General features: G+C 36.2%; 1 protein-coding gene across 4 annotated transcripts; it reads right to left on the bottom strand.

Moving 5' to 3' along the window:
- Positions 1–25329, bottom strand: DIO2 (iodothyronine deiodinase 2). 4 transcript variants are annotated; one of them, XM_070753971.1, is made up of 3 exons: positions 25254–25329; positions 23564–23860; positions 1–7592 (listed from the first exon to the last, which is right to left on the bottom strand). In XM_070753971.1, the coding sequence occupies exons 2-3, from the start codon at positions 23783–23785 to the stop codon at positions 6972–6974; spliced, it is 843 nt and encodes a 280-aa protein (XP_070610072.1). In that variant the 5' UTR covers positions 23786–23860; positions 25254–25329; the 3' UTR covers positions 1–6971. The 4 variants fall into 4 exon arrangements, with proteins under 4 accessions (XP_070610072.1, XP_070610068.1, XP_070610080.1 ...); XM_070753967.1 differs by lacking the exon at positions 25254–25329 and adding an exon at positions 24253–24475; XM_070753979.1 differs by lacking the exon at positions 25254–25329 and adding an exon at positions 24253–24475 and having other exon boundaries at positions 23564–23851.
- Between the last annotated feature and the right edge of the window lie 1793 nt (positions 25330–27122).

The raw sequence follows: 27122 nt of genomic DNA, 5'->3' as shown, positions 1-27122 counted from the left end.
TGTATTGCATTTCTTCCACTTTTATTAAAATACAAGGAGAAAAAAACAGTTCTATAAAGTACATGGTCCACACAGCACCATTATTGTAACATGTTTTGCTCATTTTTCTACAAAGAGTATTTATGACATTTAAGAATAAAACAAGCATACTCATAAACAAATGTTCTCCACCATATTGACCTAGGACTCATATCAAATGGATTTCAAACACATCCACATTTCTAAACCCAGAGATGTAAGAAGAAAAAAGAAATGCCAGTATAGAAAGCATCTGATCACCAACTGAGCATGGGGCTCTTTTATTAGTGGTCTTCATGAAAATACCAGCATCTCTGTTTCATCCAAACCTCTCCTCTTCGCAAACCAAGTCTTGGTTCCAAGTAAAATTTGGTCAATATGGATTTTGAGTTGATTATGGTAAAGAAATGAATATGACTGGCCTGTATTCCCTACCTGATACATCTTTTATTGCTTTGGTTATATTATTGAATGTAGGTTTTAAAGATCTAAAGCCAACATCTGCCAACACAAAAGATCACACACAGAACACCAAATAAGCTCACAAAAATATACTTTACCAAATACCCTTCATATAAGTGATCTCCCCTTAAGACTTCTCACAGATTTATAGTACATTTTATCTTAAAAAATAGTATGAATCTGATTCACTGATGTGCCTTGTCGTAAATGTAAAATATAAGCAAAGTATACCTCTAGTCTAATGTTAAGATGCGTGAAATCCGCTTTTCACAGATTATATTTTCACAGAGCTCAAAATACAAGACAAAACAGAGCTTGTTTCCTAAGTGGCATCTAAGACTGAATACTAGATCTGCCATTGTGTAGAATGGTTTGGATCTAGCTCTGATTATACTTGATTTCAAGTCAGATTGTTCTGGATAAGACTAAGGTCTCATCTAAACACTTTCCCTGTGTTAACATTGAGATGGCCTGCTAACTATATGTTGAGGACATGTCCTCCCAATGGAATTTCCATCTTAGTGTCAGACTGAGACTGAGGCAGACTGAAACTGGATCAGTGATCTGACAGAAAAGTTATCTTTTCCATTGGAAAATGCGATGAAATTTCCTAAGTGAACATTCTGATTTTAGCAGGAGGAGCCTGAGAAATATTGACAACCTGCATGGCTCCAATAGGTCCACTACATGAGAGCTCTATCCTATCCAACCATACAGCCTTGTGCTTCATTGGCCGTGTCTACTGTTGTTATGGAGTGAAAATAACTTCCCATGAACCCACATTTGTTTTTCTCTCCCCCCACCCCCCAGCTTGGATCAGTATCACAATCTGGAAGGCATCCTGGGAGGTTGGAGTTCTTACCTATATTCTCCACCTGCTGGAACAGAAAAAAAAATTCTAAGGAGACAAAGATCCTTTCGCCTTCCCTTTTTCCTGCACTTACTTACTCCTATCACCATGTTTTGCCCCATAGCACTCCTACAGCCACATGTGAGGGCAGCAACTCATTTTGGAAGTATGGAGGCAGTGATTTTTGCAAAGAAATGTTTTCCTCCCTTATTGTGGCCATAAGGAAAACAGATCACTGTGAGAGAGGGGTGGTAGTGGAAGAACTAAATCTCCTTGGGCTACACTGATCTTTGAAAGACTGGCCAGGCTCAGTGCCAAGTTTGAGTGCAAACATGTAGCTTTGCAAGTGACATTTTTCAAGTTACTGCTTTTGCCTCATGCTCAGTTCAAAACATAGAACTGCAAAGTATATTCCCTGACAATTATTCCAAAATGAAAGCAATGTTCCTATCTTTAAGAGTTCTTTGTTTTTGATGAGATGAAGGTAAGTCCCATTCAGATGTTTGGGAGGTTCTTTGAACCCGCTTGAATAATGAAACACCATTTTCTGCCCACCCTGCTTATACTTATGGTGTTTGACAAACATTTAAAACATATACTAAAGTTTAACTGTCTAAAAATTGAGAGCTGTATATTTTATTTTAAAGTCATGATAATCCAAGGGCTGTTTTTTTTCTAATGTGGGTCTAAAATGTAGGTCCTCATTATTTATTTCACTAATAGTTTTATCTGGGATAGAAATATTTTCTCCTCTAGATTTTTCCCCTTTCTTTTTCAGAAGGAAGGGAAGAAAAGAAAGTGCTAGTAAACACAGAATTTTAAAAGGTTAGTTCTAGGTTGCTAATTAAGGAAAGAAGCAACCTAGAAATAAAGAGAAATTTCCTAACATTTACAACAATTAATCAGTGGAATGACTGTTCCAACACTGGAGGTTTTTAAGAAGAGTTTGGACAACTGTTTGTCTGAAATGGTATATTCCTGCTGAACAGAGGGTTGGACTAGAAGACCTCCAAGATCCCTTCCAACTCTGTTACTCTGTATCTTTGTCACAATTATGGTACTGATTGATAACACCAAATCATAATTTCTGTATTTTTTTTAATGTGCTCAATTATATTAAAGGTTAGTCATTTTCAGCCCTTTTGAATTTAGACATATTACAGCAATCAAACAAAATATTTTGGCCTTTCTGACTTATAAAACTCTCATATAAAAGAGAGAGAATGGGGAGGAGGATGAAGGTTTGCAGTGCTCAAAAAGAGAAAAAAATCTTTTGCAATAAATAATGAATACACAGAAGAGCATAAAAATTAAATTGTTATTTTTTGTCTCTATCGAAAAGAGCTTTTGTTTTGTTTATTTTATTTTCATTTCATTCAGATGAATGAAACAGAATGATTTTCACAAACAATAAGGTTTAAATGGTATAAAACAGGTGAAAAATGAGATGTGCAATAAATGTCTTCTTTTTCTTAAAAAGATGACAATTTATAACCTAGTTAATTTAGATGCAACCAAATAAATAATTGTAGCTTTCTAAAACTGCTGTATCAATTGATCTGAGATGCTACTTGCCATTTTGAGATGTGTAAATACATGTTCAATAAACATAGTAAATATACAGAGAATGAGATTTCAGAAGCAAACAGCAGTCTTATGGCACCTGGATGACTAACAAATAATCTCAGTTCAAGCTCTAAACTGTCATTCTGGTTTAAAAGTTAATTATTATTAGACACACAGAAGGGGAAAACCTCTTCATCAGCACAACAATTGTTCTGGACTAAGCCTTCAATGGGATCAATCTTAAGTTAAAAAAGGCTGCCTGAAGCAGAATTTTATATTAAGGGGATTAGATAGCAATCCCAAAGTGTCATTCGCCTAGAATCTTTCTGCCTTCAATTGATAAATTACACAGATAGTCCTTGACTTATGATCAGTCAATGAGCAACAAACGTTACAATGGATGCTGCAATTCAGGTTTGAAGTTCTGATGACTACCCCTACAGCAGTCACATGGATGTATTTTGGGCATTCAGGAACTCACCTACATTATGGCCATTTGTCCCAACATCACACAACTGTGATTTATAATTTTTGGGGGGTCAGAAATCAGCATTTACGACTGGATTCCAACAAAAACTGCCCATTAGGTACAATGGTTCGCCTAATAATTATGTAGTTCGCATCTACATAACAACTGCAGCATTCATTTAATGGTTTCAGGGTTTGTTTTATGACCACCACATTTACTTAATTACAGTACTGCCACAAAAATGGTGTTAAAATTGGGTCAAAGATGGGTTCCTCTCGGATGGATCTCTCGAACCGATACTGATCTGTTGGTGATGTCACTGAACTGGATTGGTTGGTGCTGGTCCATGGCTGCCACACTCTTTTTTTTGGGGGGGGGGGGGATTTTTTGCATTTTTTTTATTTTTGTGAAAGTTTTTTTCCTGTTCTGCTTGTAAAAGGGCCCTTCTGCCCATCCCTGGGTTTAAACTGACCTTTATTCCTTTGTCCAAGACACAGCTGATCAGCTCCTCAGCTATGCTTTAGGCCGATTGCACCTACTGAGCATGTGTAGAAGCCAAATTGCATGAGGGAACACATGAGCGCATGCGAGCAGAGCATCTGTACACATGCAAAATGTCGCAATGTGAACGGTGGCGAAGATAAGTGGAACCCACCCCAGAATTGGGTCTGCCCTGTGGTTTGTCATTGACTTACAATCAATATGCCACATTGCAGAAATTCCAAACTCCATTACAGTCATAGCTCATCAACTACCTATAATAGCAAAGTAAGGAGAAGTAAAAAGAAATTTAAAAACAATTTGAAAGAAACATTAGGGAATCTGGAAGATCTTTTTTTTAATGCCACTAAAATCATTTGCTAAGAAATATGTTTTGCATCCCTGCCAACAGGTTACTATTTGAAAAGATGAGCATTTCACTTATAACGATTGCTTGTTTCATATTTTAGCAATGCTCCCCATCCTAAATTAAAATACTACTTTCCTGCAACTGTCTGCCTCTATACCTTCACCAAGTACTTAAATTTTTCAAACTGTAACAACATATGCCACCTCCTCACCCTCCATCTGTCAGCTTTTTAGAACTTTCATTCTCAATTCCTCTGACATCTTTCTCTATAATTGTGTGCCCATGTGTTGTATACCTGTAAAAGAACAGCAACAAAAAAAGTGGACATAGAAAAAAAGCATTCATTCCCCACTGTCAAGATTATATCCTTTCATTGGAGGGGAACATAATTTAAAATATGTGTTGAGTATTAGAAAAAATCTTGACCAGTATCAGAACAATGGTTTCATAAGGAAGCCAACAAAAACTTAAAAAGGAATTTAAGTCTGTGGAATTTAATTGGTTGCTAATGCTTCCTTGCCCTCTTTGAGTTTTGTCCTCAGAAAAGGACTTTTACCCCTTCTCTTTTCTTTCACAATCTTTATGTACTTTGAATAAAAGCGGGCAAATGGATTCATTGTGCCAACAAAGCAATTCTACTCACTCTATTCCAATTCATTTTTTACAGAATATCTTTCAAGAAAATACCACCCAGCCTTTCTCTCAAAACCATTCCACTTTGTGTTCTTCTTCCAAATTTGAACATCCCAACTATTTCATTAAAACTCCTTCCATTTTTGTCACCCCAAAATGGGTGTGGTAGAGAAACAGGCAGTTGAAGACGAATAGTAACCATGAGGCCAAAATTAGTATTTAAGAGGAAATTATTTTTTTAAAAAAAATGGAAGGTGGACAAAGAATTTGGCTTTCTATTGCTCTGCAGTTCATCAGCCCCAAAGCTGAAATCTGTTTCACATTAAATTAATGTGACTAAAAGCTAATTTCAAGTTATTGGGTAGAAGGGCAAACAATGCATCAACAAGAATTGATCAATCCAACCACATTAATTTATGAATAAAATCTCGGTCCCAAAAAAGTAGTATGTCTTCCCCTTTTCATTTTGTCTTCTTTATATTCAAGAAACATACGCCACTTGCATTATTTTTAAATGCAATAAATTATTTTTTAAAATATACATTAACAGCTAATATTAACTGTGTTGTTGTTGAATTTGTTTTAAAAAGGCAAGTTTCCATCCATACATCCAGGCTTAACGTAAACCAAGTTTGTTTCTATATTGAATATAATTCTGGGCATTCTCCCATCAACTTTCCCAAAAGATTGTGATATACACAATATTTTTCTTTTTCTCTCACAGAAATAACTTTGCAATACATTGCTCAGACATTACCTCAGTTCAGAAATAATGCAAGGTAATGTTCTTATGATTGTTCCTTATGAGATCCAAAACAAAGTACCTCAATCCATGTCACTTTCATGATCCCAACAACTTTTTCCACATGTAATGATCCCTCAGTTGAAAGCTTCATGTACGATCAGGAAAGGATAAAGATTTACAGATAATTTGTACCCTCAGAAATTCTTGTGTCCGCCCAACCCTCCCAAATAATGTGATAATGAGACATGAGGTTGCCATGAGATATGCCTTAAAGGCAAAGTTTAAGTTGAAAGAAAATACTTCAAGTGTTAATGTTTTTCACCTGAAGAACTTGCTTTCGAAAATTAGTTTATGCTGGCAGAAAACACAAGCTTTTCTTTCCCCCAATAAGTGATATTTACTGAAGCATGTTTTTCACAAACCAGTTATAGGAATTGGATAAGAGAAATCAATTGCATACCTGATTGCATAACTGCCCTGGATATATCAGACATTATAAGTCTAATTGTGATCTTTCACAACAAAATTCTGAGAAATGGGTTTGGGGAAAACAAAAGAAACTGTCAGTTGATTGAAACAAGTTTTTCAATATAAATTATTTCTTTTTTAGACAACAAATGGTAGAAATCCATTTGAGCTAGATTCTCTGAATTAGCTCAAAACACAATAGCTTCACTACTTCAAAATTATTAAGAAATTCACTTTGGGGAAACAGAACAGCCCAAGTAATTTCCATGATGACTGTTGCTAGGAGATATTTCAGCTTAATCATGCAATGCAGAGTTAGGGTATAACCTGCTCTTACAGAATTCTTTGTCTTTGAAGCACTAAAAGAGTTAGAATCAAAGTGAAAGATTTCCAAATTGCAAGCTGTACTACATTGCAAAAACAAAAAGTATTATAGCAGAGTAACTACCAGTTCTTATTTTCAGCAATTAAGAAAGCAATTAACTATGCAATTTATAGAAGATGCCTGGAATCTGGAATGTCTACCAAATGGTACCTCACTACAGAAAACTAAAATAATTATTTCAGGGTAACTGAGAAGCTTTAGATTCTGAACATGCTAGGATGGAATGCAACAGCACAATTTCTGAAGGACAAAGTGATTTTTATCTCAGGGTGTGATATATCGTTCTTCATAAACCTTCTGGAAATAATGGTTTTGGGTGCATCTATTTTCTCTTGCCACAACGATCTCAGAAGTCTTATTCTATGAAAGGAAAAAAAAATCTCAGCTCCTTTTTCAGAGAGCTACTGAGAAGTCATTGTTGTTTGTAAGCACTTTGTGCATTTAAACTTTATACTAGGCCTGTTTTGTCCCCAGAGGCAGAATAATCCTATTCAAAACAAAATGTGACTTTTTGTTTGAATTATTTTAAAAGGACAGTCCTCTTGACTTCTTATCTGGTAAATTTGGATTTCATCTTTTCCTGAAGTTTTGCTCCAGCCAAAGTTGAACCTCTTGAAGATTGTAGAAAAAAGGGCCTTTCCCCCCTAGGTAAGCAATTTTTTGTCTTTGTATAATGCATACACGCTCAAAGGAGACTCCATAAGCCACATTGGCATTATTGTCCATGCAATCAGCCACTATCTGGCACTGTGGTGGCAAAGAAAACTTCTTTAGAAGCTGGTGAGCAGCAGCACATCTGTCTTCTTGGTTCCTGTGTTTCTTGACTTCAAATGAAGATGAGATGCCAGGAGCAGCCCAGCCATCTGATGGGTGAGCCTCATCAATGTAGACTAACAAAAAGTCAGCCACACTAGAGAACTCTTCCACCAACTTGCCAAAGGCAGACAGCTGGTTTGTGAAGGGAGGTCAGGTAGCTGACCCAAAGTTGATCACAAGTGGGCGCTCTGATTTGGCAAAGTCTAAGAGATGGCATTCACTACCATGTTTTCCCATGGAGCTTTTCCATCTGCAGTTGCTGCTGGTTTCAACAGTGCCATTAGGTATGTGGATGACATTGGAATTAGGAGCATCTCCACCCAATTTCACCTATTAATTAAAACAAAAATATAATCAATTATTATGATTTGCTACCATTTACCTTGCATTGTCCCCCTTATTAAACAAAAACTGTTAGCTTCTCCACCTCTAAGCCCATTCAGAAATAAATACTAGCATTTATTTGTCTATCTATCTATCTATCTATCTATCTATCTATCTATCTATCTATCTATCTATCTATTAGATTTCTATGCAGCCCTTCTCAAAGCAACTCAGGGCAATGTACAACATAATGAAAACACTATATAGATAAAGAAATCTAATTATTGTTAAAATATATATATTTATAAAATCATAACGCGCCCCCCCCCCCATATGCAGTCATTTCCATTCATTCAATTCAATCATTCATAACATTGGCAGAAGACAATCTCATCTCTCATGGCTCCAATGCAGAGGTAGGTCTCCAGAGCTTTATGAAAGACCAGGAGGGAGGGGGCAATACCTATCTCTGGAAGGAGTTCATTCTAGATGGCCGGGGCTGTCACAGAGAAGGCTCTTTCCCTAGGCCCCACCAGATGACATTGTCTGGTCGATGGGACCTGGAGAAGGCCAACTCTGTGGGACCTAACTGGTCACTAGGGTGCATGAGGCAGGAGATGGTCCCATAGGTAATCTGGTCCTAAGTCATGTGGGGCTTTGTAGGTCATAACCAGCATTTTGAATTGTGCCCAGAGACCAATTGGCAACCAGTGTAGCTCACAGAGTGATGTTGAGATGTGGGCAGATCTTGGGAGCTCCACAATAGCTCGCATGGCTGCATTTTGCACAATTTGCTGTCTCTGAACACTCTTCGAAGGCAGCACTATGTAGAGAGCGCGTAGAGAGACTTCCTGTCTTGCATTAGTTATCTGACAACAATTATACTGTTGCATAGATACTAATATCAATAACAGATTAATAATCAGTCTTTTAAGTCTAAATTTCCAAGACATATACTGTAATTGAAAAAATTGATTTGGCATCTAAAAAAAATATCAAAAATCAACCATTGATGCTGACCACGGTGGATAATATCATAAAATATTTGCAGTATGGACTCTACCAGTCCATTGTCAGGCAGATCAAATGCAAATCATTTTCCTCAATAAATAAATTATGATGGTATTGAGTATTTCACATTATATTAATGAGTAAATAAAAATAAAGAAGTCTAATGTTTTTTATTTATATGTTTAATTTCACCCTTCTTATCTAGATGTAGGACTTGTGTGGAGAACATGACACACTTTAGGTCACATTAGTGTAAAAATATTGAAAACTCACATGTGGTCCTAATAGAATCTGTATTTAATAATTTTTAATGGGATTATAGAAAACAGAATGTGGCCTATCTTTTCATTTAGGACTGTATCAGGAGTGAACTGTAGCAGATTTTGACAGATTCTGGAGAACTGGTTTATTTATGTATTTATTTATGGTTGCGGAAATATTGAGTAGTTCGGAAAATCAGAAAATACCACCTCTGGCTGAGCCCACAGGTGGATGGGAATGGAGATTTTGCAATATCCTTCCCCTGCCATACTCACCAAGCCATGCCCTCAGAACTGATAGGGAAAAAAATGAATTTTACTCTTGAATGCTATCATGAATCCCCTTAGTTTTCTCAAGGCTAAATGCTTTCATTTCTTTAATTCCCACCCAAGGTTGAGTTTCTAACTCCCCAATTATTTCCTTTGCCATTTCTTGGTCCCATTTTAATTTGTCTGAATCTTCTTAAAGAACAGTATTCAAAACTGGACTGTAGAGGTGAGGTGAAGTGTGACTAATTCAAAATAAAATGGAAAGATTATCGTGATTAATCTATTGTACTTCTATTGATGCAGCCTGGAATGTATGCATGTATTTATTTATTTTGCAGACACTTTACTCTGCTGACTCACATTCATCTTATGATAATCTTCAATCTCAAGGTCGTTTGGACATGGACTGTTGCCAGTCCATGCAGCCTTGATCTTATTGCTGTGCATAGATTTCATTTTCCTAGATTTTTTTTTAAAAAAACCTTCCCCCTTTTGGCCTTTTTTTTTAAATCTATTTTCTCAGTTCTATCAAGCTCAATTTGAACTTCATATCACTTCAAGGGTTTTAATTATCCTATCCAATTATCTGTCATAGCCAGATTTAATAAGTATTTTCACCACCTTGTCATTCAAGTCATTAATAAAACTGGTAGAAAATATCTAGCCTAGGACTCTACTCCTTGCCATCTCATTTAAAACCTCCCTCTAATTTGATGAGGATATGACAAACATTTTAAAGTATCCTTTGCAAACCAGCTGTGTATCCCCTTAATAGATGTATCATTCAGCTCATACTTAACTAGCATGCTAATTAGAACATTGATGTATCCTCTCTCATTCTCTCTGTAGAATATATATGGCTAAAATGAAGATACTATTATCTGCATGAAATTCAATTCTTACCCTGGCAAAGCTATTGATGATTTAACATATCTTTGTTGTTTCATTGATTTTTATTGAGCTTTTTGCTCAAAATACCGTATATAGTTTCCTTCTATCCCTCCCCACCCCCATACACACACAACTTTATTGTGGCTGAAGAAAAATTATTGAACCTAAGTCATCTTGTGAGCTTCTAGATCAGGGCTGTCAAACTCTTGGCTCGTGGGCCAGATGTGTCATGCACCACTGGCCACATCCAAGCCCAGTTTAGTAAAGAGGGGGAAAGTCTTGATACATCAAGTGTCACCGTTGTGATGACACGAGTTTGACACCCCAGTTCTAGACCATGCTACATATATATCCAAGACAATATAACACTCCATGCAATCAAAACCAGAATTGTCCTATAGATATTTCTTTATTTTATCCCACCTTTAATGCTTTTATAAATAACTCCAGCTAGCTAACATACCTAATATTCCTTCCTCCTATTTTCTACACAACAACAACATTGTGAGGTGAGTTGGCTGAGAGAGACTAACTGGTCCAAAGTCACCCAACCAGCTTTCTTGCCTCAGGCAGGAGTAGAACTCATAGTCTTCCTGTTTCTAGCCTAGTGCCTTAATCGCTAGAACAAACTGATTCTCAATTTGTATTAAATATAAAACTAGTTCTGTCAGTTGTGGCTTCCTGTTTGTTTTTCCAAATTATAAAAAGCTAGATTGCTATGATAGCACTTCCATTTTGAAGGTTTCACTAAGAATATTTTATGTCATTCTTTAAAAATTGGGAACTTAAAATTTGGAAGAAGAAGAAGGAAAAACTATATTCAGGATCTTTACTATCATTGTTCTTTCATTTATCAAACCCTCTTGGTGCTGAAACATTAGTTTAATTATGTTCTAACAAAGGAATATTTAACAAGTGCCTTCCAATCAAGGGGTCACAACAGACTCAAGAAATAAATAATACCAGTTTCACGTCATCACATATCTGGAAAGAAGCCAGGACATCCCCTAGTATGGATTGCATCACTGAGTTTCCCACATCAGCAAAATAAATCTTGTGGCCACAGGTTATCATATTAATTTTTTTTTCTATTAGAAGTCCTTGTGTTTGTTTGGAAAAATTGTCCTTAATGAGACAGGCTTGCCAAGCAAACATTCACAAGGCCTCCTCGGCTCTTGCAACGGAGTAATTAGGTCGGTGCCTTGTTCTGTGCTAGCATTAGCCACTCCAAAAAGCCAATCCTGACTAGTAGTTAATGCTTAGACACAACTGGCTGCATCTCCTGCTAATTGGTCTTGATGAAGCTGTAACATTCCCAAAGGTCATCTTTATTCTAGCAGGTTGAGAGATGAGATTGACATCCATTTCGAGGGACTGTTTGGTTTCTTTGTTGTTGTCATTCATTACTGAAGAGGGTGGAATTAGCTCTTGGAAAAATACTTACAACGCGCCGCAGTGAAATGTCATCCAAAATAAATAATTTTTTTAAAAAAAATCTCTGCCAAACTTCTTTTGAAATTACAGACAAAGGCAGCAAGAGAGCAGTTCTGAGAAGCAAACCCAGAAAATTTCGCTCACACGCAATATTTCTGGCTCCAGCTTTCTTTTCCTATAACCATGGACTTCTTTTCTAACAAGCAAGTTACATAGTCTACCATGGAGCTCTATGAAAATGGGATTGAATTTCTGTCTCATCTTAGTTCTCTAAAGGGAAGATAGGACGTTGCTCTTCCATCACTAGCTCTGTTGAACCAAAAGCAACAGTTCAAGTTATCCATCCTTTGATTTCTCTCCTTCATTCCATTGAAGATTGTCTAGTGAAAAGGATGAATGCATAATTGATTTATTGATTTTATTTCTACATGGTGAGCTGTGGTTACCCAGTTTTAAATTGTAATGGGACACAATTAGCTTATACTGACAGCTTTTTGTAAATTTCTCGGTTTTTTCACATACATCTAAATATCATCAGATCTAATGACAGTAAATTCCATAGGTCAATCACACATCAAAGAAGTCACATGATCATTTATTTGTCTCAGGAATAATTCAATACATATCAAAACCCAGTGGATCTTACCTATTAGCAACAGATATTTTGGCTGCCTACATCAGAGTTTTGCAATCTTGGCAACTTGAAGACACATAGACAATAGCTTGGGGAATTCCGGGAGTTAAGGTCTACATGTCTTCCAGTTGCCAGGATTGGGAACATATGGCTCAGATCAGTGATGGCGAATTTATGGCATGCATGTCATAGGTGGCACGCGGAGTCATATTGGAGGGCATGTGAGCTGTTGCCCTATGTCAACTCCATCACACATGCACACACTGGCCAGCTGATTTGCAGGCTTGGGGAAGGCCGTTTCTCCCTCTGGAGGCTTCAGGAAAGCTTCCATGAAGCCCCGGAGTGCAAAAAATAGCCCAAATTGGCAAACCAGAAGCTCAGAAAAATGGACTTTTGGTTTGCCCGCTGTGCTGTTTTTTCTACTCCGGGGCTTCAGGAAGCTTCCCTAAAGTCTCCAGAGTGCGAAAAACAGCACAATGGGCAAACCAGAAGTCCATTTTTCCAAACTTCTAGTTTGCCCATTTGCTCATTTTTTTCCCTGTCCCAAGCTTCAGTGAGACCCCTGTGTGTGTGTAGGGGCAAGGGGGTCTGTGTTCATGTGCAGGGGGCAGTGTGGGAGTGTGCATGTGTGGGGCAAGGGAATGGGTGTGGGCAGTGAAGGGCTACCAAAATTTTAACTACCACTCTGTGGGCGTGGCTTATGCATTTTCTTTCAACATCTTTCAGTGCAAATTGGGTGCTCTGGGGTGGAGCTCTATTTTTGCTACCCCACTGCATCCCACCCCATCCGAGCAGTAGCCCACCCCTGGATGTGCATGTGTAAAAGGGCGTGCACACACACCCCATTTTGGTATGCCAACCAAAAAAGGTTCGCCATCACTGGCCCAGATCATTGTCATTATCCTACTAGATGTAAGTTGTTTTGTAAATACAGTTCAATATGCAGTTTTATTTGATACGCTAAGTCTAAGGGATCCCTCTTTACTATTATATTCAGTAGCAAGATCATGATTGGCTTGCTTATGCAGGCAAAATGAAAAATGAGGTGTCAAAGTCAGGGAGACAAGAGCCTCATTCATAAATCACTGACTGGAATTAGAATTGCCAGTGTAGCATTCATGAGCAAAATATCCTACCCTTTACACAATTTTCTCTCTCTTTAAAGAGCAACTTTAAGTCTTCAAATTCCCCATAGGGGTTAGACTGTCAGACTGTGTCAATTCCTTGCAGAAAAAAGATGTTGCCAAATAATCAATGGGCTCAGGCACCAGTCATTTAAACCCAGACTTAATACTGTATATTAGAGTTATATTCAGAATTTCTTTGAGTAGTCAGAAATGTTTGAAGATTTACTCTTTTTATTTTGTTCCATTCACAGACATCCAAGTTCTTAATAGTCTGTCATTTCACAATGATTCATCCAAATCTTCACAGCCATTGGCATGAGAACAGTTCATAGCTGCTATTGTGTTGCTGTTTTTCTCTGACAGGACCCACAATTTTGCTGTTCTCTTCAGTGGCCCTATTCATTATATACAGTTCCTGGAAAGCCACACCTCTAAAGAGCCAGATGCTGGAAGCTATGAGTGGAAATATATGGCATTTCCTTGCCATTACCAGGGGCTAGAATCACTACATCTTTCTTCCTCACAACTGACACATCCCAGTGGTTCAAATGATTCCTTATTTAGGAATCCTAAATGTTAAACTTTCTTATGCTTTAGCTGAAAGGGCAAACAGTTTTATGAAGACTTCAGATCTTTCTTGATTCAAATCACAGATGAAAATTTTTGATGGACAGAGGCTGCATCTATCTAACATTTTTACAGAGTATGAGGGCTAAAGTGTAGAGAGGTAATGAAGTTTGGAGTTTAGTGACATTTAAATAAAATTAAGCCTATCTCAAAATCTTTACAGAATTTTCTGAATTTTTCTTGCTTCCAGATGATGGAAACCTTTCTATTGTTTTTGGTACTGGATTCAAAATTGCATGGAGGATTTCCAAAAATTAGGAAGCACTGAGGCTTCAGGTTTCTGATTCCTGGCTTAGATATAACGATTGTTTATTCATATGTTCATAAATCCAATAATTATTTCAGCCAAAAATGAGGCTGAAATGGGCGCTGTCATTCTCAAGTTAGGAATAATATTATTGTGTCAAAAACAGTATCAAAGAAACTCAAGCAAGTTGTAAATTATATGAAATGACATTAACTGATCTCATTCTATACAATTTATTTATTTATTTATTTATTCATTCATTCATTCATTCATTTATTTATTTATTTAATTGGATTTGTATGCCGCCCCTCTCCGAGGACTCAAAGTAACATGAGAAACAATCTGAAGTCTTATTTTTCAGTAATAGTTTTTGCATATTTTCACCTGAATATTCTACTAAGATTAATTGTCTTGCAATATACAGTACATTGTTCATGGCTCTGAATGTCACCTCTGGAGAAATTAGACACTGTTATCAATTAAGCATCCTATTTTGGAATTAGAAGTATGAGATTTTTTTTAAAAAAAAAATAGAGATTTTCTTTCGCAAGCTTCTCACATGAAATGCAAGGAAAGATACTTCCTTGAATTCCAGGCCAAAATAAGCAAAGATGATGAAATCAAATGGGTATAGGCTAAACGGCTATGTTCTACTGCCCTAAAAGCCTGCCAAAATATCTCTGACCAGTAGGTCAGACAGACGTGTCATACATACAAAGAATCCCACCCACTCTTCGTTACAATATTTCCTCTGTCTTTACACATACCACTCCTGGGATGATACTATATTGCAACATGTTTCATTAAGGCACTGAAATGCTTTACATTTCATTTACAAACATAAAAATGTTGCATGCTACAAAGTTATTATTGACAGCTGAAGTGATCCTTCCCCCAAACTGGAATAATTTACTGATTTTCTTTACAGTTCCTGAAATACTTCTAAGTTCCAAGGATCAAGTATTTTCTGAAAGCAGCAGTTATGCACTGTTCAACTGAGAGAGTTAAGGGGACTGCTAAATTATATTGTAAAAACATGTTGTCTTGCTCCCCCCCCCCCAACAAAATTCTTTACATATACTAGCATCTGGAACAAATATTGCCCTTTGACAATTTGATGGTGATGTTCCAAACAAGGGCAATTGCTCTTGGCTGCTGGGTTTTTCTTCCGTTCTGGCTCATAGAGAGTAAGTGCCTTAAATAGCTATGCCAATTGACACCTAAGAAAAGATCTGAGGAAAAAAGAGTAGAACTCCTGTTTCTGGGAGTTAATGTTTTCTTTGTGACACACATGCCTGATGTGTGCAAATGTATTATTGTCTTCTGGACCTTCAACCATTTTTCTCATAAGAATGCCCTAATCTGAAATACAGGATGCACCCATAATACTGAAATCCTGGAAGCCTTAAACCACGAGAGAGAAAAGTACACCCATTCAAGTAAATTTATGCTGCAATTTCACTGACTTAATGCCCTTGAGGTTAAATTTCAGTAAAAGGCTATTCTGTACTTTGAGAACAGAATAGAAAATGTTTCAATTCCTGATCTATAAAGATGAGACTTTTGTCAACTTGATCTTGTGTTAACAGGACCCTCAAGTAGCATTTCTGACTCTGATCTCAGGAATTGTTTGAGGTATCTGCAATCATTGTAACCTCCAATCATATATAAACAAAGACATACACTGTATATACTGCACTTTCTCTTCACCCTGCTGTATCAGGTTTCTTGACCTCCTGGCTCTGGTTCTTAAAATAAAACTATAATTTAAGATACCATTTTTTACTTCAGAAATCCTCAGAAACCTTTGCAATGACCCACAAATGTCCTCAACATTGCCATTTGAGAGCTAGTCTGGTATAGTCATTAGTGTGTTGAAGTTGTAACAGAGAACTACAATCAAGTCCACCATCAGTCATGGAAGTTCACCTTTGAGTCAGTCATATTTTCACAGCCCAATCTACCTGTTGTTGTGGGGGAAGATTGAGATAGTTTTATAGAAACATAGAAACATAGAAGACTGACGGCAGAAAAAGACCTCATGGTCCATCTAGTCTGCCCTTATACTATTTTTTGTATTTTATCTTAGGATGGATACATGTTTATCTCAGGCATGTTTAAATTCAGTTATTGTGGATTTATCAACCACGTCTGCTGGAAGTTTGTTCCAAGGATCTACTACTCTTTCAGTAAAATAATATTTTCTCATGTTGCTTTTGATCTTTCCCCCAACTAACTTCAGATTGTGTTCCCTTGTTCTTGTGTTCACTTTCCTATTAAAAACACCCCTCCTGAACCTTATTTAACCATTTGACATATTTAAACGTTTCGATCATGTCCCCCCTTTTCCTTCTGTCCTCCAGACTATACAGATTGAGTTCATTAAGTCTTTCCTGATATGTTTTATGCTTAAGACCTTCCACCATTTTTGTAGCCCGTCTTTGGACCCGTTCAATTTTGTCAATATCTTTTTGTAGGTGAGGTTTCCAGAACTGAACACAGTATTCCAAATGTGGTCTCACCAGCGCTCTATATAGCGAGATCACAATCTCCCTCTTCCTGCTTGTTATACCTCTAGCTATGCAGCCAAGCATCCTACTTGCTTTTCCTACTGCCCAACCACACTGCTCACCCATTTTGAGACTGTCAGAAATCACTACCCCTAAATCCTTCTCTTCTGAACTTTTTGCTAACACAGAACTGCCAATACAATACTCAGATTGAGGATTCCTTCCCCCAAGTGCATTATTTTACATTTACATTTACATTTATGTATAGTTCCTTAATCCCAGAATAAAATATAGCATAAATTTAACAAACGCCATAACTCTTAGTTAATCAGTGATATGGCATCGAGCTAGTGCCCATCTTCAATTAATCCAGTGTTTAATTTCACAACAAATTAATATTTATTTATTTATTTATTTATTTTATTTGGATTTATATGCCCCCCTCTACTATAAAGATAGTAGAAGAATAAAGCTGAGCTTTTTCTCTTTTGTAAGCTTTGCTATATGATATGGTGCAATGGTATCTTAACCTCAAAGGGAATAGAAAATTTGAAACTCTGGATGATAAGAGGATTCCTTCTAATGCCCATCCCCAAGTTCCTTGCTTTCTCCTACAATGATTTACAATGATTCCTTCTTTACTTTAGCTCTCCATAGTATCACTGAACCAGAAATAAAGTGGCTGTACTGCCAGATATTCCATAGGACCATAGTATTGATTAAAATCTATTAAACTTTGTTGGGTAGATGTAATATAGCACAAGCTTCACATGCAGAAAATCATGGGTTTGATTCCTGTAATTGCACTTCTACTTTCAACTACCAAGTCAGCTTTTGAGGTCATGCTGACCATTATATAATAGTAATATAGCCAGCATCCTATTTTTCTGCGATTATGACTATATTTATGAGAGATAAGAAAGGCAGAGAGCTTTGGCTTCTCTTCTCTTTGGTGGATTTCCCAGAGATCCCTGACCAAATAGGGTGCTGGAATAGATAAGCCTTTGGTCTGGTCCAGAAAATGACCATATTTAATATTTAATATTTATATGAAATTCCAGTTTAAGCCTGAGTGACTTTTTATTTGCAAAGAAAGGAAATTTCAGTGTACTGTATATTACATGAACCTTTGGATTCCTTGCATTTTCTACTAAGAATCACATCATTTCCATCACCTACCCAGAGTGATGGGCTGCTGTCCCCTAAAGAGGGGAGGGAGTGGGTGTAGTAAGTTTATGCACTATTTATTGAATACTTAATAGTTTTTTATTGTCCTTCTTTCTCTAGTACCTTAGTATGATCCTTAATGACTTTTAAAATAAGAAATTATTAAATAGTATATTTTTACCAATAACACTTTAATCATTTTAATCATTATCTAGAACTGAACTTTTATAGCAATTAAAGAAAATTGAGCTACTTGCCTAATCTGTTATCATACTGAATCTTGTGGGTTCAGTACAAAACCTTAAAATATTACTGTGCTCCTCAACAAATAATGCTGTCTATCATTTTTCCTTTTTGTGGCTATTCAAATAATGTGACTTAATCAACTGATAAATAGTCCAAGCACCATTCTGAAAACTTACCTTGGTCAGTAAGCCACTTGCACCCAGTCACATGGCCTTAAAGTCACCTGGGTCACATGATTATCAAGCCACTCCCACCTGGTTGCATGGCCAGCAAGCCACTCCTACCCAGTCACATGAGCATCAAGCCACACCCACAAAATAAGCCACACCCACACGGTGGTTGTAAAAACATTTGCAGCCCTTCACTGCCTATCCATAAAATAAAGATTCAACCTATACTTTTATTTTCTAACCTCTACTTAGCATGACGTATCTGCTTTGCAAGTAAAAACTGCTTTATTAAAAAACTTATAAAACTGGATATTTATATGTGCCATACTATTTATGCAATTGTGGAATGATAGCATCCCTGAAAATGAATTTTTGCTGAATGTTATTCCTATCTTTATTCCTGGAATTTATAAAGTGAGATTCCAGGCAAGGTTGAAGCATGATCTTATGAAAAGATTGCCACATTTATATTCTAAATAAAGGACAAGAATGGTGTCACTAAATCTGTATTGGACGATCTATAGAAATGATGACAAGTGTGGATATCTTGCATGTATACAATAGCTGGAGTGGGATGTTTTCATAATATATGATAAAATACAACTGCCTTTTCCATTCTAATAGTCTAGTACCTTTTGGAGCAAGTAAATATAGTGCTCTCAGAAACAAGCCCTTTCTTTGACTTCTTCTTCTAAAATGAAGTGACCCAGTGTTATAAACCCTATAAACTCTATTAACCCTCATTATGATAATTAGCCCTGTTATAATGAACCACTACATGCAACATAGGAGGTGCTTGCCTCCTGAGCCTGCTTTTCAAATAATAAAGAGGGAAGAGTGCAAAACTGAACTCCATTGAACCTGGCAGGTGTCCAAAATTGAAACCAAAGTTCAACAAAGTTTGATAGAGAAAGTCCTACTAAAGCTGGGGGAAAATTGAGCAAATAGAAGGGAATCATCAATAACTGGATTTAGACGTGGTAGATAAATCCACAGTAGCTGAATTTAAACATGCCTGGGATAAACATAAATCCATCCTAAGATAAAATACAGAAAATAGTATAAGGGCAGACTAGATGGACCATGGGGTCTTTTTCTGCCGTCAGACTTCTATGTTTCTATGTTTCTATGTTTCTAACTTTGTCTAAAGAAACATAATCTGGAACCAATTATTATTAAAAGCAGTTTTAACAATAAATTGCTCCATATTGTATTGGCCAGTAAATAAACTTATTTTACTTTAAATTTTAATGTCAGCATGGATTCTAACAGAGTTTGCCTACTATGCCAGCTTTCTAACAATACAACTAAGTTCCTTCTTTCTGCCTGGCAGAGATAGCCTGCTGAAGAGAAGGAAAGAGACACAAGCTCATCTCAGAACAGGTGTTAGTGCAATGTTACTTACCCATCTCAATATAATCTGAACATCCACTGGGTTGCTTTTATCTTTTACTATCTAGTTATTTTGCTGTGCTATTGTAAATTATATTCATACACATTCTAGGATGCCCCAGTGCAAAATGAGATGTATAAAGTATTGATTTATTTTAAAGCTGTTAGCTTTTCTTTCTTGGCACCCTGCTCTCACAAGAGAATTAGTAAGATGATATAATCAAATGAATAAAATATAGCAGTAGATAAGCATTTTGATATTAAGTCTAAAATGTGGAACAGGAAAAGTATTTAAAAATTACAGTGATAGGAAAAGACTTCCTAAGGCATAGGGCCACCAAAGGAAAAAATCTTTCTACTACAAGGGATTTTATAATAGATCAGAGTTTAATAATTGATGCTGATTTTAATGCTGCTGGGGATTGAAATAAATATAGACCATCTTTCAATTTACATGTTCTGAAATATTTTTTTAAAGAAAGCTAGCATTTTTCATTAGGCCTGGATATAACCACTGTTGGATATAATAAAATCTGAGTAACTAGCATCCACAAACATTCCATCTGCCAAATGTAGGCCGTAGTCCAATTTTGTTTAACCATCATTTCAATATCATATCCAAGAGTATTTCAACGAAGATGGTTCATAAAATATCCAATTTATAGTACACTGCTCAAAAAAATAAAGGGAACACTTAAACAACACAATATAACTGCAAGTAAATCAAACTTCTATGAAATCAAACTGTCCACTTAGGAAGCAACATTGATTGACAATCAATTTCACATGCTGTTGTACACATTCAGCTTTGTAGAGAACAAAGTATTCAATGGGGATATTTCATTCATTCAGATCTCGGATGTGTTATTTGAGTGTTCCCTTTATTTTTTTGATTAGTATATTTTGACATAGATAGTTGCACATTTTTTAAGACTAGAGAAGGACAATTAATGTACATCTACTTTATGGTTGCAAGAAACGATCAAATGCAAACATTCTGCAGAGCCATTGGTTTCTTTCACTGGCCAGCTAATTGGCATGATCTATTGACAATCTGAAAACAGATTCTTGGTTTTCTGCTGCCATTAGTGGTAGGAAAAAGCTTTTTTTTTTTCCTGACAGGCAACTGAATAGCCTGATTATAGTGACTGTAGAATAAGTTAGCTGGGCTTTGCTCAAATACATTAGTGGTGCAGTTGAGTAGAAAATGAAAACATTTTATGAAAATGAGATTCAAGCATAGTACATCATCCTTTTTTCTCCTTACTGCTCTAAGGTATAGGGAAAATACAGCCATCCCTTTTAATGTGTATGTTCTTTTCATACAAACATCACTGGGAATTATTTAATTAAATTATTTCTCACCTTGTCTAGTATAGACCTTTGTTTTGTTCTCCATAAGCAACTTGCAGAATAGGATGACCTTCAAGGTCATTGAGCAAGGTTGACTTAGCCTTCCATCCTTCTGAGGTGGGTAAAATGAGGACCCAGATTGTTAGGGGCAATAAACCACTTAGAAAGGGCTGTAAAAGCACCATGAAGCAGTATATAAGTCTAAATGCTATTGCTATTGCTATTCAAAGAAATCTCATCTCCCATACTTCTCTGAATGATTGTGTCTAATGCAGAAATGATTATCCTTTGTGAGGGTAAAAAATAAAATAGAAGAAATTGAATGGGGGGCATAGGTTTATTTAGACTTTGTAAGTTCCCAAGAAAGTTTTTTCTGTAAGTTTATCTATGTATGAAAGTTGGTTATTAATCAAAATATTATTTATATAATTGTTTCTTGGCATTGACCAACAGGTGTTTATGAATATATTACAGAGTAGGAGCAGAAAGAACTGAAGAACTGGATTGAAGAGTTTTAATAACATAATGGTGAAGATGCTATTATTTGCCTGGGGGAAATATTTGCTTGCTTGCTCATCTACTGGAACTGTTAGTATTCAAGAAACCTAGGCTGCATTTCTTGTAAACTACATTGTAGGAAGGGATTCAGGATTACAAAATGTATTTTATGGGTTATTGTATTATAGTCACTATGATATATTGCATAATTCTCCTCAGCAGAGTGATGAACATCTGATACCCATAGGAGTACTTCACTCAAGTTCAGGATTTATACGGCTTCAAAAAGTGTTGTGGTATGTAGTTCTTCAAACAGGACAAATACTGCGTTTGTGTGGGGGGTTTACTACTCCAGGCAAAATTTTAATATAGGACAATATATTAAAACATCTCCAAATAAATTCATACATTTGCAATTTTAAATATTCATAAAATCTGATTCTCTGATTCTTTTTAACACCAATACTTTCTGTCCATTGGAAAAAATGGACAGAAATCCACCAAATATTAGTTTCTGAAGTCTTTTTCTTTCCCTTGAAAAAAAATATTAAACAAAACAACTGGCTGAAATCTGGACACAACATTCACTACGGTATACAGTAGTATATAGGTCTGCCTCTATGCTATTGCCTTGTAGAATGTCCACACTTCTGTATAAATTCTGCATTGAAAGAGTTTCAATTTGTATATTCCCAAACTTCAAGATACCAATAACATTCTGGCAAAATATTTCCTATTACAGGATTACACAGAATTGGAAAAAAGTTTTTACAGAAATGTAAAAAATGTTTTGTTTATCTTGAAATGTTTATTGAACATTGTGAGAGTTATTTTATTAAAGAATATTTCTACCTATTAAAGGGAAATATATGCAGAGAGTTATCCCTGGGTACCTAAGACTCCAATTTACTCTTGATGAAACTACCATGGGAGCTCTCCATGGTGCAAGAGATCCGTCAGAAGTATACATATACCACAGAAATGGAAAAATTTGTTGAATAACTTTTTTTGGGCAAAAATAGAAAGCACCTTTGATACCAACCAAAAGCAAGTGTCTTCCTATCTAAGGTAATGGAAAGGTTGGATTTATCTATCTGAAGCAACATAGCACAGGTCTCTTTGAATTTTATATTCAAATTCTGTATGGAATGCTCACCCTAGTTGAAAAATGGCTATTATTCTTTCAGTGGTTTTTTTTCTTTTTTCAAAAATCAATTTCTAGGATTTATGTTTTTTTCTTTGTTAGCAATTGGGGAAATACCAAGTCATAAAATGATGTCAATAGGACAAGTCCCTCCATGATTTTTTTCAGGGGGGGGGGGAATCAGCCAATAATTCACCAAAAGTATGGAAATTTTGTATGCTCCTCTTGCAAAATGCAAGGACAACCTGCACTTTCTTGCAAGGGATATGTGTATTGCTTCAATAACTGACAATGACCTTTCCTGCTTCACTGTTTCCATCTGAAAGATGGAACTTAGGCCAGAAAAATAGTGAATGGCTACTTCCATTTTGCAGAGGGAAATAAGTGAAGTGAAGAACTACTAATTCTTCCTATCTTTTTAAAAAGTGACAATACATATATTATCAGGATTGGTTAATTTTAATAGCTGGCAGAAATTTGTCTGTTAAGTCTAAAGTTCTACATATCTGTGGACTCACCTAACTTTATCATTATATTCACAAAGGAAAGACAGGAGTATTTTTCACTCCCTCTGTGTGTATATGTGTGTGTCTCTATTCACTGGAAAAGAAGTATTTGGAGGTCACAAAGAAAATCGTCAATATAGGTAATAGTGCATCTCTAAGACCTTAATATAATATTATTAATTACTCAGGAAGTGATCTCTACCAAAAAGGTTTTAAAAACAGAATAGCTAGATCCAAACAACTAAGTTAGAATATGAATGTATATCTTTTAATAAAACAACAATGAAACAAATGAGATGGTCCCAAAATTAGATGGGAAGTTAATACATTCTGCACTAAATACCTAGGATAGTAATATTTACAATCCTTGTGTTCATTTGGTAAACATTATATCAACTTCACACACATGCTGTTTTAATACCTCTCTGCAGTGAGCCCAAGGACTCTCTTCAGAGGTTTGGTCTTCAGTCCATGCCTGTCACAAACCTACCTGCTTGTAGGCATCTAGGAGAAAGCTATTCCAGACGCAGCGCAAGCCTTCCGATGTGAGCATCCTTCGCCATTCACCACGTGCAGCCTTGGAGCAACTCAGAAGAAGCACCATGTGCTTCAAGAGGACCACCGAGTCATAGAGGGCGAGGAAAAGGCAGTTGGAGAAAAAAACCGGCAGGATCTGAAGTGTGATCAACAGGTCAATGCTTAGCAAACCCATCTTGCTTGCTCTTCTTCTTCTTCTTTTTCTTCTTCAAACGGTTCCTCTGAGTTTCCTCTTCATACTCTGTGTGCCCTCATGAAAAACAATAATAAAAAATAATAAAACATAAGGGGCTTTTTTTAAAAAAAAAATTCACAGTGCTCCGTTAGCTCTCTTTCAAAGTTGGCTCAGTTCTCCCTTTTTTTAAGAGCCGCTTAAAAAAAAAAGAAAAGAAACATGAATGTTTTTCCACCCTGAGCTGCTTTTAATTTTTCAAAAACTCTAACTCAAACTACTGTTGTTTTTACTTAGCCAGAAGCCCTTTGCAGTCCTCTAAACAGAGAGAGAGAGAGAGCGAAGGAGGGAGGGAGGGAGAGAGAGAGAGAGAGACTGGCTGCCAATTGCCTATAATTCTAAAATTGAAACAGAACAGGCTAACTTTCCTCTAATTTTCTCCTATTTTAATAGTTTTCTCATTTTATTACCGGAGCTATCAGGTGAAAGAATACTTTTTTTTCCATCAAGGGAGGGCTCTAGAGGAAAGTCTTTGCACACAAACTTTCTGCTCTTCCCCTTGCCGGCTGGGCTGGCTCTGCTCAGCCTTTCTCCCTGCCACTCTTCCGTCTCTCTGCCTCTCGCTATCTGCCTGTGGTACAAAGTGCTTTTCCTCTGGAGTCCTCGCTTGGTTCCCTCAAGCCTTTTATACATTCCCTGGCTAATTGCTGCAATAGAGAAATGAAACCCTAATCTTAGTAAAGATCTTGACGTCAATGTAAAAGAGGGCTTTACTTTGGCCAGGACTACAGTGAATAGAAAAGTAAAATTCTCAAAACTTTCTCTCTCTCTCTCTCTCTCTCTCTCTTCTCTCTCCCCTCCCTCCCTCCCTCTTTTAGAACAAGAAGGGAGGGGGAGGGAAGAATGTTGCTTTGTTGTTCCAAAAAAAAAAAATATCCACAAACTATATACCTCAGATGCACATTTTTCTGTCTTTTGCACATGCTTTCAAACTTTGGGAAAGCATGTTCAAATGACAGATGGTGACAGAGAGAAAAAAGGTATACTATTATCTAGAATGTCTCTCTATCTCTTTCTGTTTTGTGGCTTTTCCTCATTATTATTTTGCCCTTTGTATTTTCCAAGAAGGTGTAAGGACTGATACATTCTAGAAAAGGGCACATTCTGGTGCATTTCCCTCCCACAACTATCAGTGTGAGCTGTTTTAAATATCTTTTGTTGTCTTCTTGGTATTTAAAGAAATACAAGAAACACCCAGTCTGACTTCAGCTGTTGAAGTAGGAGAATAAAAGAACAGGAAAGAGAAGAACAAATTTAAACTGAACACATTGACTAACACTTTATTTCAAAGGCAGCATTGTCATTCCTTCTAGATTAAATGCTTCAAAAATGCTATTTTATAATCTTTTAATTTATCTCCACCATGGCTATTTCATTCTTTACTTTAAAAAGCAACAACAAACAAACTTACAGAGCTAAAATCTCTGGAAAGATGACCTGTGGAACTCAAATTATTTTGGATTTCTCTTGCATCAGGATAAAATCTGTTAGGGAATCCTCCTCGGTGTAGCTGTGGAAACCTGGCTCTAGGTATCTGACAGTGTCAGATAACAGTTGGCTCCACCAACATACCTCCCAAAGGTTTTGTTATAGTGAATTGCCTTCTTGTCTGAAGCAATAGAATGGACTTAAAAAAAAACAACCTAAGCCCCTATATAAAGGGTGGAATGAATTCCCTTTTTCTCCCATGCATCCCTGCCATCATCTTAGATCTATATATTATTATACTTTCTTATGACTGTTCTTCTGTATCTTCTAAATAAGCACGGTATTTTATGCCACATGTAGCCCTGTAGCATTATCAGAAAATTAACTTTAAAACAAAATTACTATTGATACTTATTGACTGAAAGGCAATTACATTTGGTATGAAACTATGATTTGGACAATAGAACCACTCGAATTAACCAGTCCATCCAAATGTTGTTGAAACAGAACAATATCTCAACATCTATAAGAATCAAACACCAAAATGCTAAACATAAAATACAAAATGCATTCAGTGCACAAATATTGCTGCATATTCCCAAGAGTGTTTGTGAAATGATACCTCTTGAAAATTACATTTGAATAAACATAATTTAATTATAATTGAATAAAGATGATTTCAATCTGATACCAAAAGGGAATCTAGAACAAAAGAACAACAACATCAAAGAGACTTGGCATATTTTATCAGATTAAACTGGGTCTATCCTTTCACATGCCTGTCTCTCAAACCTTAAACATTCTGACCAATTGAACATACGGGAAAAATGGTTATTGGAGAGAAGACTAATAAGTATGCCTAATTTCTAGCACCAGTTCCTGTCTTTCTCTTCAACATTTCACAGGATTGTTGTGACAATAATCCATAGGAAAAATAATATTATATATGATATATTGAGCAACTTGAGATATAAAATCAACCCATCAATCAGGTGTTGGACAACCATTTGTCTGAAGTGGTGTAGGTTTTCTTGCCTAAGAAGACCTCCAATGTCCATTCCAACTTTATTTATTTGTTTGTTTGTTTGTTTGTTTATTCATTCATTCATTCATTTATTATATTTGTTTATTTGTTTATTTGTTTATTTATTTATTTATTTATTTATTTATTTATTTATTTATTTATTTATTTATTTATTTATTTATTTATTTATTTATTTATTTATTTATTTATTTATTTATTTATTTATTTATTTATTTATTTATTTATTTATTTATTTATTTATTTATTTATTTATTTATTTATTTATTTATTTATATGCTGCCCCTCTCCAAGGACTCAGAGCATCTTCCAACAAACAATACAGTCTACAAATCCAATATTAAAAACAGAACACATAAAGAAACCCTTATTAAAAAAACAATCACACAACTCAACAGACCATTCATAAAGCGGGGCAGCCGGGGGAATCAATTTCCCCATGCCTGGTGACATAGGTGGGTTTTCAGAAGTTAACAGAAGGCAAGGAGGCTGGGGGCAGTCCTAATCTCTGGGGTGAGCTGATTCCAGAGGGCCGGGGCTGCCACAGAGAAGGCTCTTCCCCTGGTTCCCACCAAACGCCATTGGTTTGTCAATGGAACCTGGAGAAGGCCGAAGTCCTCGGAGAGGGGAGGCATACAAATCCAATTAAATCTAAATCTAAATCTATGGGACCTAATTGGTTGCTGGGATTCGTGTGGCAGAAGGCGGTCTTGAAGGTATTCTGGTCCGATGCCATGTAAGGCTTTATATGTAGGGCTGTTCTTCTTGTTGTTATTATTCTAAATAAAGTCCGTTAATCAACTCTTATAT

This window comes from Erythrolamprus reginae, chromosome 1, assembly GCF_031021105.1.
Source record: "Erythrolamprus reginae isolate rEryReg1 chromosome 1, rEryReg1.hap1, whole genome shotgun sequence".
NCBI classification, from domain to species: domain Eukaryota; kingdom Metazoa; phylum Chordata; class Lepidosauria; order Squamata; family Dipsadidae; genus Erythrolamprus; species Erythrolamprus reginae.
This window is presented reverse-complemented; position numbering and strand designations above follow the sequence as displayed.